Source organism: Vairimorpha ceranae (assembly GCF_000988165.1).
Source record: "Vairimorpha ceranae strain PA08 1199 chromosome Unknown NODE_3, whole genome shotgun sequence".
NCBI classification, from domain to species: domain Eukaryota; kingdom Fungi; phylum Microsporidia; family Nosematidae; genus Vairimorpha; species Vairimorpha ceranae.
The window spans coordinates 13349-26551 of NW_020169298.1; the positions used below are offsets into that span (position 1 = coordinate 13349).

The 13203-nt window shown below is 23.7% G+C and overlaps 8 protein-coding genes across 8 annotated transcripts; 4 read left to right on the forward strand and 4 right to left on the reverse strand.

Annotated features, from left to right (window-relative positions):
• Positions 1 to 958: 958 nt before the first annotated feature.
• Positions 959 to 2770, forward strand: AAJ76_300014307 (scp pr1 domain-containing protein; the record flags this gene model as incomplete). The annotated part of the gene is made up of 1 exon (XM_024475053.1): positions 959 to 2770. The coding sequence occupies one exon, from the start codon at positions 959 to 961 to the stop codon at positions 2768 to 2770; it is 1812 nt and encodes a 603-aa protein (XP_024332132.1).
• A 177-nt stretch (positions 2771 to 2947) lies between these two features.
• Positions 2948 to 3745, reverse strand: AAJ76_300017093 (14-3-3 protein 1-like protein; the record flags this gene model as incomplete). Its single annotated transcript, XM_024475068.1, has 1 exon — positions 2948 to 3745. The coding sequence occupies one exon, from the start codon at positions 3743 to 3745 to the stop codon at positions 2948 to 2950; it is 798 nt and encodes a 265-aa protein (XP_024332133.1).
• Positions 3746 to 4546: 801 nt separating this feature from the next.
• On the forward strand, positions 4547 to 6145 carry AAJ76_300017895 (small-conductance mechanosensitive channel protein; the record flags this gene model as incomplete). Its single annotated transcript, XM_024475069.1, has 1 exon — positions 4547 to 6145. The coding sequence occupies one exon, from the start codon at positions 4547 to 4549 to the stop codon at positions 6143 to 6145; it is 1599 nt and encodes a 532-aa protein (XP_024332134.1).
• A 256-nt stretch (positions 6146 to 6401) lies between these two features.
• On the reverse strand, positions 6402 to 7400 carry AAJ76_300020748 (small-conductance mechanosensitive channel protein; the record flags this gene model as incomplete). The annotated part of the gene is made up of 1 exon (XM_024475070.1): positions 6402 to 7400. The coding sequence occupies one exon, from the start codon at positions 7398 to 7400 to the stop codon at positions 6402 to 6404; it is 999 nt and encodes a 332-aa protein (XP_024332135.1).
• A 219-nt stretch (positions 7401 to 7619) lies between these two features.
• AAJ76_300021327 (hypothetical protein) lies at positions 7620 to 7979 on the reverse strand (the record flags this gene model as incomplete). Its single annotated transcript, XM_024475071.1, has 1 exon — positions 7620 to 7979. One exon carries the CDS (start codon positions 7977 to 7979, stop codon positions 7620 to 7622), a length of 360 nt encoding a protein of 119 aa, XP_024332136.1.
• Positions 7980 to 8854: 875 nt separating this feature from the next.
• Positions 8855 to 9886, forward strand: AAJ76_300022203 (hypothetical protein; the record flags this gene model as incomplete). The annotated part of the gene is made up of 1 exon (XM_024475072.1): positions 8855 to 9886. One exon carries the CDS (start codon positions 8855 to 8857, stop codon positions 9884 to 9886), a length of 1032 nt encoding a protein of 343 aa, XP_024332137.1.
• A 373-nt stretch (positions 9887 to 10259) lies between these two features.
• Positions 10260 to 11033, reverse strand: AAJ76_300024381 (hsp90 atpase activator; the record flags this gene model as incomplete). The annotated part of the gene is made up of 1 exon (XM_024475073.1): positions 10260 to 11033. The coding sequence occupies one exon, from the start codon at positions 11031 to 11033 to the stop codon at positions 10260 to 10262; it is 774 nt and encodes a 257-aa protein (XP_024332138.1).
• Positions 11034 to 12331: 1298 nt separating this feature from the next.
• AAJ76_300025680 (integral membrane) lies at positions 12332 to 12976 on the forward strand (the record flags this gene model as incomplete). Its single annotated transcript, XM_024475074.1, has 1 exon — positions 12332 to 12976. One exon carries the CDS (start codon positions 12332 to 12334, stop codon positions 12974 to 12976), a length of 645 nt encoding a protein of 214 aa, XP_024332139.1.
• Between the last annotated feature and the right edge of the window lie 227 nt (positions 12977 to 13203).

Genomic DNA, 13203 nt, shown 5'->3' on the forward strand with positions numbered 1-13203 from the left:
AAAGATCAAAGCAGGTAAAAACCAATACTCTTTTACTTTTTACATCTCAACTTTGTGCTGTTAATGCACTTTAATTTTAATTTAAACTTACAACAAAATTAAGATTGTTTGTTTCAAATTGTAAAAAATTTATTTAAAAAAATCTATACCTTATTTTTAGGATATACTTTACACTATATTTTATCACATGCAAATACTAAAAAATTGGTCATTGTATGTCATTACTTGTTTTGTAAATAATTTTAATGAAATATATTTTTATTGAGTCTTGCTTTTAAAACACGTAGCATTATTTAAGTAATTAAATTTTATATAAAATATAAAATAATTTTATTTTTATTTAAATTACTGCAATAAATACAGTTATGTTTTATTTAAGCCATTTGTAAATATTTTTTAACCATAAGAAATTCTACAAATGCAAATTCTTTAACTAAAATAATATAACCTTATAAAAAAGCCTTTATTTAATAAAATTTTTAATTATTATATTTAAAACTGTTGTGTATCTTCTCGGAATTTTAAAAATCTAGAAAGTTCTTTTTTATTTTGCTGTCAATATTTTATAGCAAATTATTTGAAAAGTTTAACATTTTAAATGTATAATAATCATATCACTATCGATACTAAATAAAACAATCAAAAAAGATCCTATGTTTTTACTTAGTCATTTCTTGGTTTATTTTATAGATCAATATTTTTCACTAGTGTTTGTGTTTACTTTCTTTTTAACTAAAGTTTACGAATTATTTAAATTTGTATTTCTTATAAAAAGAATATTTTTTTATAAAAAATTTAAAATTTTTACCCTTAAATACCAGGTTTTCACTCTAAGCTTTATAGTTTTGGGTTTCATGCCCTGGTGACATTTTAATCTAAGTTTTTTATAACAACTTATTTAAAACACTGTTTCATTCTTGTTTTTTTTAAATTTAAGAATCAAAACAAAACAAGTTAAATGAGATTTATTTTTATATTATTCGCATTTTTTAAGCAAAGCAAATCTGACATGGTAAAACTTACAAATTTATATAGAAAGATACACGGACTGCCCGAGCTGAAAGTTATTGAACCTCTTAGACTTGCTAGTGAACTTCAAGCCAATACAATGTGTAAAGCAATGAAACTGACGCACAGAAATTCGAATCCTGCAAAACGTACATTGGGCCGAAGATTAAGATTTTTTAACTTTAGAGGAATTAATATGGGAGAAAATATTGCTAAACAACAAAACAATGACTTTAAAACAGTTTTTAAAGTTTGGAGTAGATCTACTCAGCATCGTAAAATTCTTTTAGGAGATTATAAATTTACGGCCGTGGCATCATGTGTGGGCAGAGATGGAAATCGTTACTGGGTTCAAGTATTCGCAAAAGGATACGGGATTTGGAACGGAAGTCCGTATAACAAGGAAAACGAGGATTATAAAAATAGTATAGATGACTATAATAGCTGTAAAACAAATAATTATAAAACAGAAAATGGCTCTAAAAATTTAAAAAACAAAAATTTTTATGACTCAGAAGAAGAAAACAAAAAATCTAAACAACGATCAAAAGAAAGTTTTAACAAAAACTCGGAATATACGAACGATGAAAATGATTCTGAAGAAAATGAAAATAAGAAAAAGTTGAAAAACGAAAAAAATAAAGAAACTGAAATGGATGATAAAAAAGACAAAAAGATTAATGAAGAAGAAGTTGTTTTTTTACTAAAAGATAGTGAAGATGTTAATGAAATTAAAAATAAAATTCCTGATAATTTTAAACTTCAATTTAAAGGAGTGTATAAAAAATATATTGCTATTGAAGATAAAAATGATAAAAATAATCAAAAACAAAATGACCAAAAATATTCTGAAAAACCTACTGACAAAAATAATAACAATGAGCCAAAAAAAGACACCACACAATCTAAGATTAGAAAAAATCGCGACACAGATAAATCAAATAAAAATAAACAAGAAGAGAAGCCTAAAGAAAACATTGACGACCTAGCTTCGGCGAAATATAATTTAAAAAAGCAGAACGATGAAAATTATGAGGATGCGTTGCGCAAAATATTAAAAAAATTAGAATTACTCGAAAAAAATAAGAAATGTGAAATGAAAAAAAAATCAAAAGATGAAGAAAAAGGTGACAAAAATAATGAAGGCAAGGAAAAAACTGACAAAAATAATGAAGAAAAAGGGGACAAAAATGGCAAAGAGAAACAGGAAAATAGTGACAACGAAAAAAACTTTAATGAATCTAAAAAAAATACTAACAAAGGCAGTAACGGAAAATCTTATGCTAAAAGCAACAATGATGGAGAAGAAAAAACTTCAAAAGGTAATAATGCAAAGAATAAACCAGAAGATGATAATGATAAAAATAAAGAAAAAGAAAAAAATGATAAAGAACAAAATAAGAAAGAAAAAGAAATGTTGTCAACTACTCAATCAACCATTGCAAAAGCTACAGTCACTACCACTGTACTTAAGACTGTATACAATTATCAAACTGTAAGTCAAGCAGAATCTTCTAAATCAATAGATGCAACTTTAGAGCGAGAAAAGCAAAAAGATGAGCCTATTACAATGACAATAAGCATAGACAACCAACCCAATGGAACAGAGCAAGGTCAAAAGTTAAGGTCTCTTTTATCTTCTCTTGTTAAGAAAGAAGACGATTCATCGGGCTTGGATGATTACATAAAAGATTTAATTAAAAACAACAAAGATGAAAATGAAAATATTGATATAGGAGATCCTGTCCATCAGGAGGAATAATTAACTGTATCTTTTAATAAACAAAGCGTTTTTGTTATCAACTTCTGTAATAATTTATATGCATGGCTATTTTTTAAACTATAAAATTTGTAAACATGTTAAAAAAATATTTTTTAACTCAATAAAAAGTATTATTTTATAAAATAATTCAATACACTTAACTAAATATTTTATTCATCAACATTTCTCTTCTTCTTCTATTGATGCCTCTCTTTCATCTTCAGTAATTCTAGAATTATCTTCTCTACTATTCCACAATGTTAAATTGTCTCTAAGAAGTTGCATAATTAATGTCGAATCTCTGTAGTGAGTTTCACTTAGCCCTTCAAGGTTTTCAATAGCATTGTCAAAGGCCGTTCTAGCAATAACACACGCTTCTTTAGGATCATTTAATATTTCGTAATAGAACACTGAATAATTAAGAGCAAGTCCTAATTTAATAGGATTAGTAGTTGGAAGAGGAGCCGCTTGTTCGGTTGCTTCCTTGTAAGCATCATGTGCTAGCTTACCAATTGTTTCACTTTCTTCTCCTTTTAGAACTTCTGCCTTGTAGCGAAAATAATCTCCTTTCATTTTCAAAAAGAAAATAGAGTATTCGACATTATAACCTGAGTTTTTAGTAATATCTTGAGTAAGGATGTAACTATTTATCATGTCAAGTACATCATTACAAAAATTTAAAAGTTCTTTTTCTACTGTCTGAATTTTTTCTTCTACGTGTTGATTATTTTGCATACCTTTTGCTGCCTGCTTTTGCTTTTCTGAACATAAAATTCTCCAACTGCTTCTTCTAGCACTTACTAGATTTTTAAAAGCCACGCTAAAAGAGTTTCTTGCTGACGGACTTAGAAGAATATTCTTACTATGAGCAAGTTTAACTGCCATTTTCATTTCTAAAGCCATGTCTTCATATCTTTCTGCTATATCACTGAGATAAGCTTTAAAAAGTGTATCAGCGTATTCATCGTTTTCCATTTACCCCTTTTTTAAAAATATTTTTTATGAAACAGTTGATAATAAATTTTAAAATAAAAATTAGAATAATAGTTTACAATTGATGACAGTGTAAAATAATATGTTGAGTTTTATTTAAGATATAATAAAATAAATAACGATATATCTAGAATTTGACATTTTAGATTAAAATTTATTTAATTTACAGATAGTTTAATGTGAAAGGGATTAGAAATATTTTTAAAGGAAAAAATCTTTTATAAATTTTTATTATTTGTAAAATTTAAAGCTTGAAAAAACATTTTAAAAATAAAATCTATGTATAATTTGTCATCACAGAACATTTTTGTTTTAGAAAAAAAATTTAAAGACATTAAAATAACTAAATTTAGAATTTGAAGTGTTATAATAAAACATAACTTATGATGAAATATACCAACATTGATTATTAATACTTTAATATTGATCTGATATATTTGGCATTTCTTTTTATTAAAATTAATTTAGAGCACAGCGTTAAATTATTAATAATTTTCGTTTCTATGTGTTTTTTAAGATTTGAAATTTTGATTCGAGTTGAATCTACAGTACAAAAAAAGTGTTAAGAAATTTTATTAAATGTTAAAGGTAATACAATGTCAGTGTGGTTTTAAAGAAAAGAATAGAACATTGAATGACACCAAGCAAAGAAGGATAAATTTATTATACTTATATATTAAAATATAAAAAGAAATGGTATTTTAATTAAAATTTACGCAACATATTTTGATATTTAAGGAGCACTCCTTTTAATATTAAAAATTCTTGCTAATTAATTTTACCATGGAAAAAAACTTAAGCACATCAAAGAACAATTCTATTGCAGATTTTACACAGATTTCTTTTATAGACAGAATTGAACAAGATGTACCAAAGACTATTACAAAAAAAACAATTTATCTTTACATTTTAGGACTAATTATTTCTATAACAATAAGTGTATACATTCTTATTTTTTTAATTTTGGATGAAATTAAAAATCCATCTACCATGAAGATGGTATTTTTTATGTATGAATTACTTTATTTTACAAGTACAGCCATTTCAATATGGTTACTTTTTACTTTAGCGATTTATTATATTGAGCTAGTAAATGTAAACTTAAATACATTTACTGAAATTATCTTAAAAAAAATGAAAACAAGAATCGTAAATGTAACATCTTTATTTGTTGTATCCTTAATAATGAAAAATTTTGAAAATTTAATTATAGGCATGAGTGTTAATTCACAAACATCCTCAGCACATCCTGTAAATTTATTTATTAGGATTCAAGATTTTTTAATAACTAATTTTATTAAGATGTTATTATGTTTTGCTATTATATTGTTATTAATGACAGTAAGACGTATTCTTTTATTGGGTGTTGAATATACAATAAATCGGAGTAATTATTACAAAATACGTGCAAAGAATAATCAAGACCTTGAGGTAATATTTTTTATTAATTCGGTGACAGGTAAAGAATTAGTTTATAACTCGGAAAAATGGATAAAAAATGTTTTTAAAAAATTATCGCCTAAAAGACAACCTTTGACTTTTGAAACACTAAATTATTTTTTTGATAATAAAGATACGAAAAAAATTATGGATCTTTTCGATTTACATAAAAATAATTGTATTCCTGAATACCAATTTAAAGCTGTGTGGCAAAATGTTGTACAAACAAAAGAAAATATTCGAACAATGTTTTCACATAAAGACGACATTCCCGACAAATTAGGCATTTTTACTTTTTTTGTTTTTTTAATATTAGGAATTTTTTCAATATTTGTAATTATTAATAAGCAACAGGCATTTACATCCCATGTAGCTATATATTTTAGTTGTTTTTTATCTTTAACTTTTATTTTTGGTGGTGTACCAGGGGAATTATTTAAATCTATTGTTCTTATTTTATTTATAAAACCCTTTGAAATTGGTGACCTGATAGAATTTAATGGTAAAAAATATTTGGTTAAAGAAATAGGTTTGATGTACACGACATTACAACACAAATCATTGGCAGTTGCATGGCCAAATGTGAAAATTGCTGAACAGGATATAATAAATTATAGAATAACAGAATACATAGAAAAGACTTATACGTTTAATTATAACATTAAAATATACGAAAAAAATTTTTACGTCTTAAGAGAAAAAATAAGGATTTTGTTAAAAAGGAAAGCTTATACTTTTAGTAAAAAAGTAAATATAAAAAATCTTAGACTACTTGATGAACAGAACGTAGAATTTCAAATAACAATATTTGTTAATTTACACAGTATTAATTATGAACTAGAAGTTGATCTTTTTACTATTGAACTTAATAATTTAATAAAAGATATTGAACAGAACCATATAAGCGATACACAACGAATTAGTACAGTAAAAGAAATTTAATTAAAATAATTTTTAATTTGAAAATTTTTGATCCTTTTTTTTATGTACATCTGTAGTTAAAAAAAATAACATAAACTCCTTTCTTTTATGCACATCTTTAATTAAAAAAAATAACATAAATTTCTTTCTTTTATGCACATCTGTAATTGAGAAAAAAATAACATGAACACCTTTCTTTTATGTACATCTGTAGTTAAAAAAAAAATAACATAAATTTTTTTAATAAAAATTTTGATTATTTTAAGAAATTTAATATTTAACAAACTTTTAAATCTAAATCCCTAAATATGTCATGTAAGGTTAATAAGAAATCATCTTCGTTTTTTAGCAACCCTTTAATGTACTGGTATCTTATTTTAAAATAAATGACAATCTCAACAGTCATAATATCATCATTTAATATAATATAATTATTAATTAGATATTTACCTGTGTAAACTTGTGTATCTGATTTTAAAATCTTTTTAATTTTTCTATTTAGCATTTCTGCTTTCTCTTTAAAAGATTTAATATTAAATTTAAATTTGTAAATTTTTTCTTCTATTTCACTGACTCTGTAATTAACAATGTGCTTAGACATAAGTTGTGAATTTTGCACGTATGTTAGTAAGCTATCAATTAGAAATGAGCTGTACAATAATCCAAGTTCTTCTACAATAAAAATTTTATCGTTAATTTTGACATAGTCACCAGCTTCAAATGGCCGAACAATAAAAATGAATATTAAAGATCTAAAAATATCACCTACAACAGATGAAAATACAAAACTTAGAGAAAGTATAATTCCTGAAATTATTGAAAAAAGATTAGCAAAATATTTTGCGAATCCCAAAAATGATATGCCGACGAATACAGCAAAGGGTAGACACATTATAGATACAATTATATTAAGCTTATAAAAGAGATTATTTTTTTGTAAAAGTGCTTGATTCAAGAAATATTTTTCGCGTATAACGCCATAATATCCTGTCACAAATTCGCCTGCTGTTATTGTCAAATCGTTATTGGCGTCGAATAAACCAAATATTCCGTTAGTATAACTTGTACCAAAGACAGACTCGCATTTCTCAAATGTCAAAATATCATCGTTGGGAGAAATCGTTTTAAATACATAATGACCCCATGTCTGAAGATTGGGGAACATTTTTAAGCCGGTGCTTCTATTTAACATTTCAATAATTTGTATATTTTCTTCATTTATTTCGATTCGTTCTCTGTAGTGTGAAAAAAACATTTTGAGTTCTACAATACACATCGTTATAGATTTTGCTAGATATAATATACATACTGTAGATATTGATAGTACAATAGTAGAAAAGTTAGTTACTATGTATTGGCTCAGCTTAAAATCTGGTTCGGTATCTTTTATAATATTGTTTTTTTGAACATCTATCGGTATTATAAAATAGTCATAACAGTACAGTAGTAAACAATATATACAAAGTGATATACTTATTTTGATTATATTACTTTTTTAATAAATAACCAATGATGATATATTCTTTCTATAGCTGCTAGTGAATATACATCTATTATAAACTAAAATAATTAAATCTATTGACATATAAACTGAACAGTAAACAAAAAAAGAAAGAATTAGTTTATATCCGAAAAATAAATTTGTTTCGTGATGTCTACTTATAATCAGGGGAGATAAACATTTCTCAAATACGTAAAATGAAGATAATACAAATAAAACCGTTAAAATAGCAGATACTAGTATTCTTAAAAGACCTGGTACAGAAAAATGGAAATGAGATGTAGAAATCATGTCTTCATTTAAAATATCTTTACCAGACAGCTTAATATTTTTATCCATGGGTTTAAAAATCATATTGTATTTATAGTAGATAAACAAACAAATAGTATAAAATTTTAAATTAATTGCGATAAGGTAAAGTTATTTTAATAAGACAACCATTATATTTAGACGGATTTAAAGAAATGTTTTTTTTATTATTAATAATTTAATTTAGTAAATAGTATGTTTTGTTTAAATTAATTTTCAAGTTTTATGACAGTTTAGAATGTATAAAACAAATTTATGTCACAGATACTACTTTTATTACTATGTAAAAAAATTTTATTGATTTTTTTTACTAAAAAAAAGCTTTTTAAAAGTCTTATTTCATTTAAAAAACTTTAAAATTGATTTTTTTTATTAAGTTTTAAGGTATCATGTTGTAAAAGACAAAATTTATTTATTTTTTATGAAAACACATAAAAAAATCTATTGTGTGTGTTCATTAGATTTACTATTAATAGATTTTTGAATTTCTAAGTATTAAATTAGTTTGTCAATAGTTTATCTAAAAGATCTCTAAAACTATTAACCCTTTATGTTTTAACAGCATGAACTAGCCTAAAAATTTACAAATATTACAAGTTAGTCTAGAAAATAAAACTTTTTATAAATGCATGACTCATTTTTTTATGTTAAGCTAAGAAGGTCTCACTACAAAGCATCCTGCTAAAATCTTTAAGTCTAGTGTATTATTAAGTACAATGTACACTTATTAGATGTACTATTACATACATAAAAGTAAGTCAATGTATTTTAACTTAACATTATTCTTTAATACGTAAATATATTCTTTTTTATAAATAAACTTTTTCTTTTATAAATAAATATTTTCTTTTCTAATTTCATTTCTCAAGATTCTTTTCTTTATGCGGTAAAATCTATTTATAATTTTTTATCCCTTTAGAATGTTAGACCTTCTATTACAAATTACAAACAAACAAATTAAGAACCTTCTTCCACCTGACACATACTCTTTATATAAATATCTTTATGAATATAAACTAGATGATCCACAAATTAAAACCATTCTTTCAGGTATTAAACAGTCAGAATGTTCTTCTGACATTGAACAAATATTATTATCTTTATTTTTTATGCATAAAGTTAAAATAGAAAACATAACACACAGAATTTATCTGCAGGAATACTTTCCAAAGTTTGTATTTCTAGTAGAAGATAGCACTAATATAAATTATAAATTAATTTTAGAGTATTACTTTATTGTAAGATATAATAAAGATCCTAGTAATATAAATATAATATTTAATGAATATACTAGTTGTATAAAGAAATCTAAAAATGAAATATTGTTGTACAACAACAAAATTAATACTTTTTTAATAAATTACAATACACGTCAAAAAATACTGAAAGAGAGTGAAGATACACTTCTTATAAATACAATTATACAATATTTATCAAATTTTAATATAGAGTGCTTATATGAACTATTAGAAGATAAGACAGTTTTAAATAAAGAAATAAATAAAAGAAAGATGTTTTCTAAACTTAAATATAAAATAGTAAGAGAATCTCTTATTAATCCATGTTGTCTTATTAATCTTAAAATAGATAAAAAAGAATTCTATTTAACTTTAAATGGGGCAACAATGATATACAAAGATTTATTAGATATTAATTTTAAAAAATATATAGAGATATTAAAAATAATAAAATATAATAAAAAATATGTTTTATTAACTGAATGGTTAAAAACATTTATATATTTTGGTAGATTTGATTTATTTAAAAAGTTATACAAAGAAATACGCACTAAAATACCAAAAGAAGAAAAAGGTCTTTATTTAACACTTGTAAAATTTTTAAAAGACAAGTCCTTAATAAATTTACAGCCTTTTATATTTAAATGTGGATATATTAAAGATTCTGAATTTAGTGTACATTCATACAAAGATATTATTTTGAGATTATCGTAGAGTGAAGTAAAATATAATAAAAAAATTATTTCTAAACAATGTATTAAGAATAAATGTGAGTAAAAAATATAATAAAAAACTATTTCTAAACAATATATTGAGAATAAATGTAAGTAATTTTTTTAAAACAAATAATTGACAAATAATGTATTAAGAATAAATGTAAGTAAAATACAATAAAAAAAATTATTTCTAAATAATGTATAAAGAAATAATTAAGTAAAAAATATAATAAAAAATTATTTTTTATATTATGAGTAATTCTTTAAAACAAATTATTGACAAATTAATTGTAATATGTATTAATTACTAAATTATCCGATACATTAAAAAATAAAAATTATAAAAAAATAATATAAAACATAAAAAGTATTTATTCATCTGAATAAGGCCTTTCACAAAATCCAAATGTCATACAAATAGGCCTAAAAATATTATCTTTCCATATTCCAGTCATAACACCAATATCCTTTATAGGTACATTTTTTTGTCTTAATGATATCTTTGTATTACCTCTAATGTCACTTATTAATACCTCTACGTTAGTAAATTTATCCCATTTTTTTAATTTAAAATCAATAAAAATTTTATCTTTTTCAATATTTGTAATTTTAAATATTAAATTTTCTAAAATATATTCTTTTTCTTTTACTTTTCCCTTCATCCACATCTGTACAAGAGAAGGATCTACTAAAAAGCTTACAAATTCATCAACTGGACAGTTTATAATAGAAGTATAATAAAATTCTTCTTCTTTTTTAATACTGGCCGTCACCTTAGGTACATCAACACTTTTTCTTTCTTTATTCTCTAAATCTAGTACATTTTTACTAAATAATAATAGAGCCTGTCCTTCTAGCTCTTTAAAAAAATCTATAAACCACGGATACCCTTCTAACCCTTCACTTTCTTTGTGTGTAGAAGTGAAGTTAGTCAACACGTATGAAATATTATCTTTCATTGTATCCAGGCTTATAATGTATACTAGACCAAGTGTATTCATTCTAGAGCATATTTTAACAAAAATGTCTAAATGTATTATTTTATACCCTCTTTTGTTAAGTTCTTCAGTTATTTTATTTTTAGCCCATTCAGAAATATTACACTCTGACCAGTGATAGTTCTTCATTCTTTCGTCAGCATTCATGGGATAAAAAATTGTAAATTTTTTTTTTAATTTTAGTAAGCATTAAAAATTACATTTTTTATTTTTTTGATAAATATTTACATCGGCATATAATCAGTACATAATTCCTGGTTAATATAAATTGTTTTCTACTTTTTGCCCGTGTCTTTTAAGTGTTGAACACTGAGAAGTTAGGAAACTATTAAAAATATTTTACTAAAAAGAAAATGTAATATAATCAAAGGTTGAGTTAAATTTTGAGGTAATAAAAAGAATGTAGTAGGATGTACAAACAAAAAGTGTACAGCAGAGAGATCTTTATTTTATGATACAGTTTTTATGAACGGAAACTTGTTTCTCTATTGATTTTAAAGATTCCTGGTTTATGGATGTTTAAGTTAAATCCGTTCCATATTGCTAAAATTCTGGATGTAAAATGTAAAACGATTATCGCTGTTTTAAATACTATGATAGCACATAATCTATATTTTAAGTATTTAAATAAAAAAAATGATTTTTTAGAAGGAAAAAATATAATTGTTGAAATGGATGAAAATAAATTTTGCAAGAAAAACTGAGGACATACAGTCGATAGTGTTTGTGATGGTTAAAAATCTATAGAGAAGAACGGTGTGTTACTTTTTGTGCCAAATAGAAGTAAAAATTTGTTAGATAAATTAATTAAAAAATTTGAAAATAAAATTCAATTGTTTATTCAGATAAGTGGAGAAGATTCACCAAGGTTAGAGATATATTATGATACATAGAACAGTCAGTCATTCTAAGTTCTTTGTCGATCCAACTACTGATGTTCTTACAAATATAATAGGGGAATTTGGGCAGCTGTAAAAAATTAAATACTAGTTAAATGCAGAACTAAAAAACTTATTTTGTCTTATTTATTACGTTTTATGTTAATAAGAAACGATAATGATATTGTCTTTTTGCAATTTATTAAAATTTTCTTCTATTTCTTTTTTGAAATTTTAAAAACAGGGGCAAAAAAAAATAAAAAACAATTTGTATTAACCAGAAGGAGAGCGTATGAAAAAAACTCCTTTACATCTTTGTATATATAAAAATTTGATTTTTAAGCAAAATTTAATTTAAATTATACATAAAGATTACATTTATATACTTTTTTATAAAAATTTGGATCAATTTTTAATAAAAATTATGATTGATTAAAATAAACACAAATATCTTTTTTATTGTTATTGGTGCAAATAAGAAATCATCTCTAAATATCATTTATTCTATCCTCTATAAAAATAATTGGTTAACATTAATATAGATATTTTAGTGACCCCTTTTCTTAAATGAAAGCTAATTATATTGAATCTTCAAATATAAAGATTTTAAAAATTTTTCTTTTGATTTCATGCCTTTACGGGACTACAGATTATTGTATACCAGAAGAATTTACAAAATATTATAAAAGTCTTTATGGCTCTAAATATATATTTCTTACTAATATCTGTTTATATCTTACTGTGATATGTTTATTAATGGGTATATTGGTTAGACACTTTTCTGTTCGGTACATTAAAAATTTTTATAAAAATAGTGTGTGTGTCCTACTACCACTAAATGGACTAGTAACTATTTTATTCTGGTCATTGTACACAATAGATCCTACTTTAATAAGAGATAAAGACTTTTATGATAGAAATGTCCGTATAAATATATTTACCGATATTTGTGTACACCTCTTTCCTTTTATAAGCTTGCTGATAGAAACAAAAGATATAATAATTCAGAAGCAGAGATATCATTTAATATTTTATGTTTTCTTTACTTTCTTTTATTATATGTTATGTTTATATTACAGTAATTTAAATAATATGTGGGTGTATCCTTTACTAGGAAAATTAAGTACATTTAACCGTGTAGTTTTATTCGGATGTAGCACACTATTGGCTATGGGGTTGTATGAGCTGACAATGTACTGTCTACTTAAATAAATGTATTATATTTTAAAGGTACAACATAGTGTTGATTATTTATAATTATGTTAAAATTACATTACTTTAGTGTTATAATTAATTTTGTAGTTTTAATATTTAAAAATAATTTATCCTTTTAATTTATTTATGTTGCAATAAATTTTAATAACATTGTAAAAAATATTAATGTCATTTTAATACTATTAGCACTATATATTAATACAAATTCATAAGACATTCAAAAT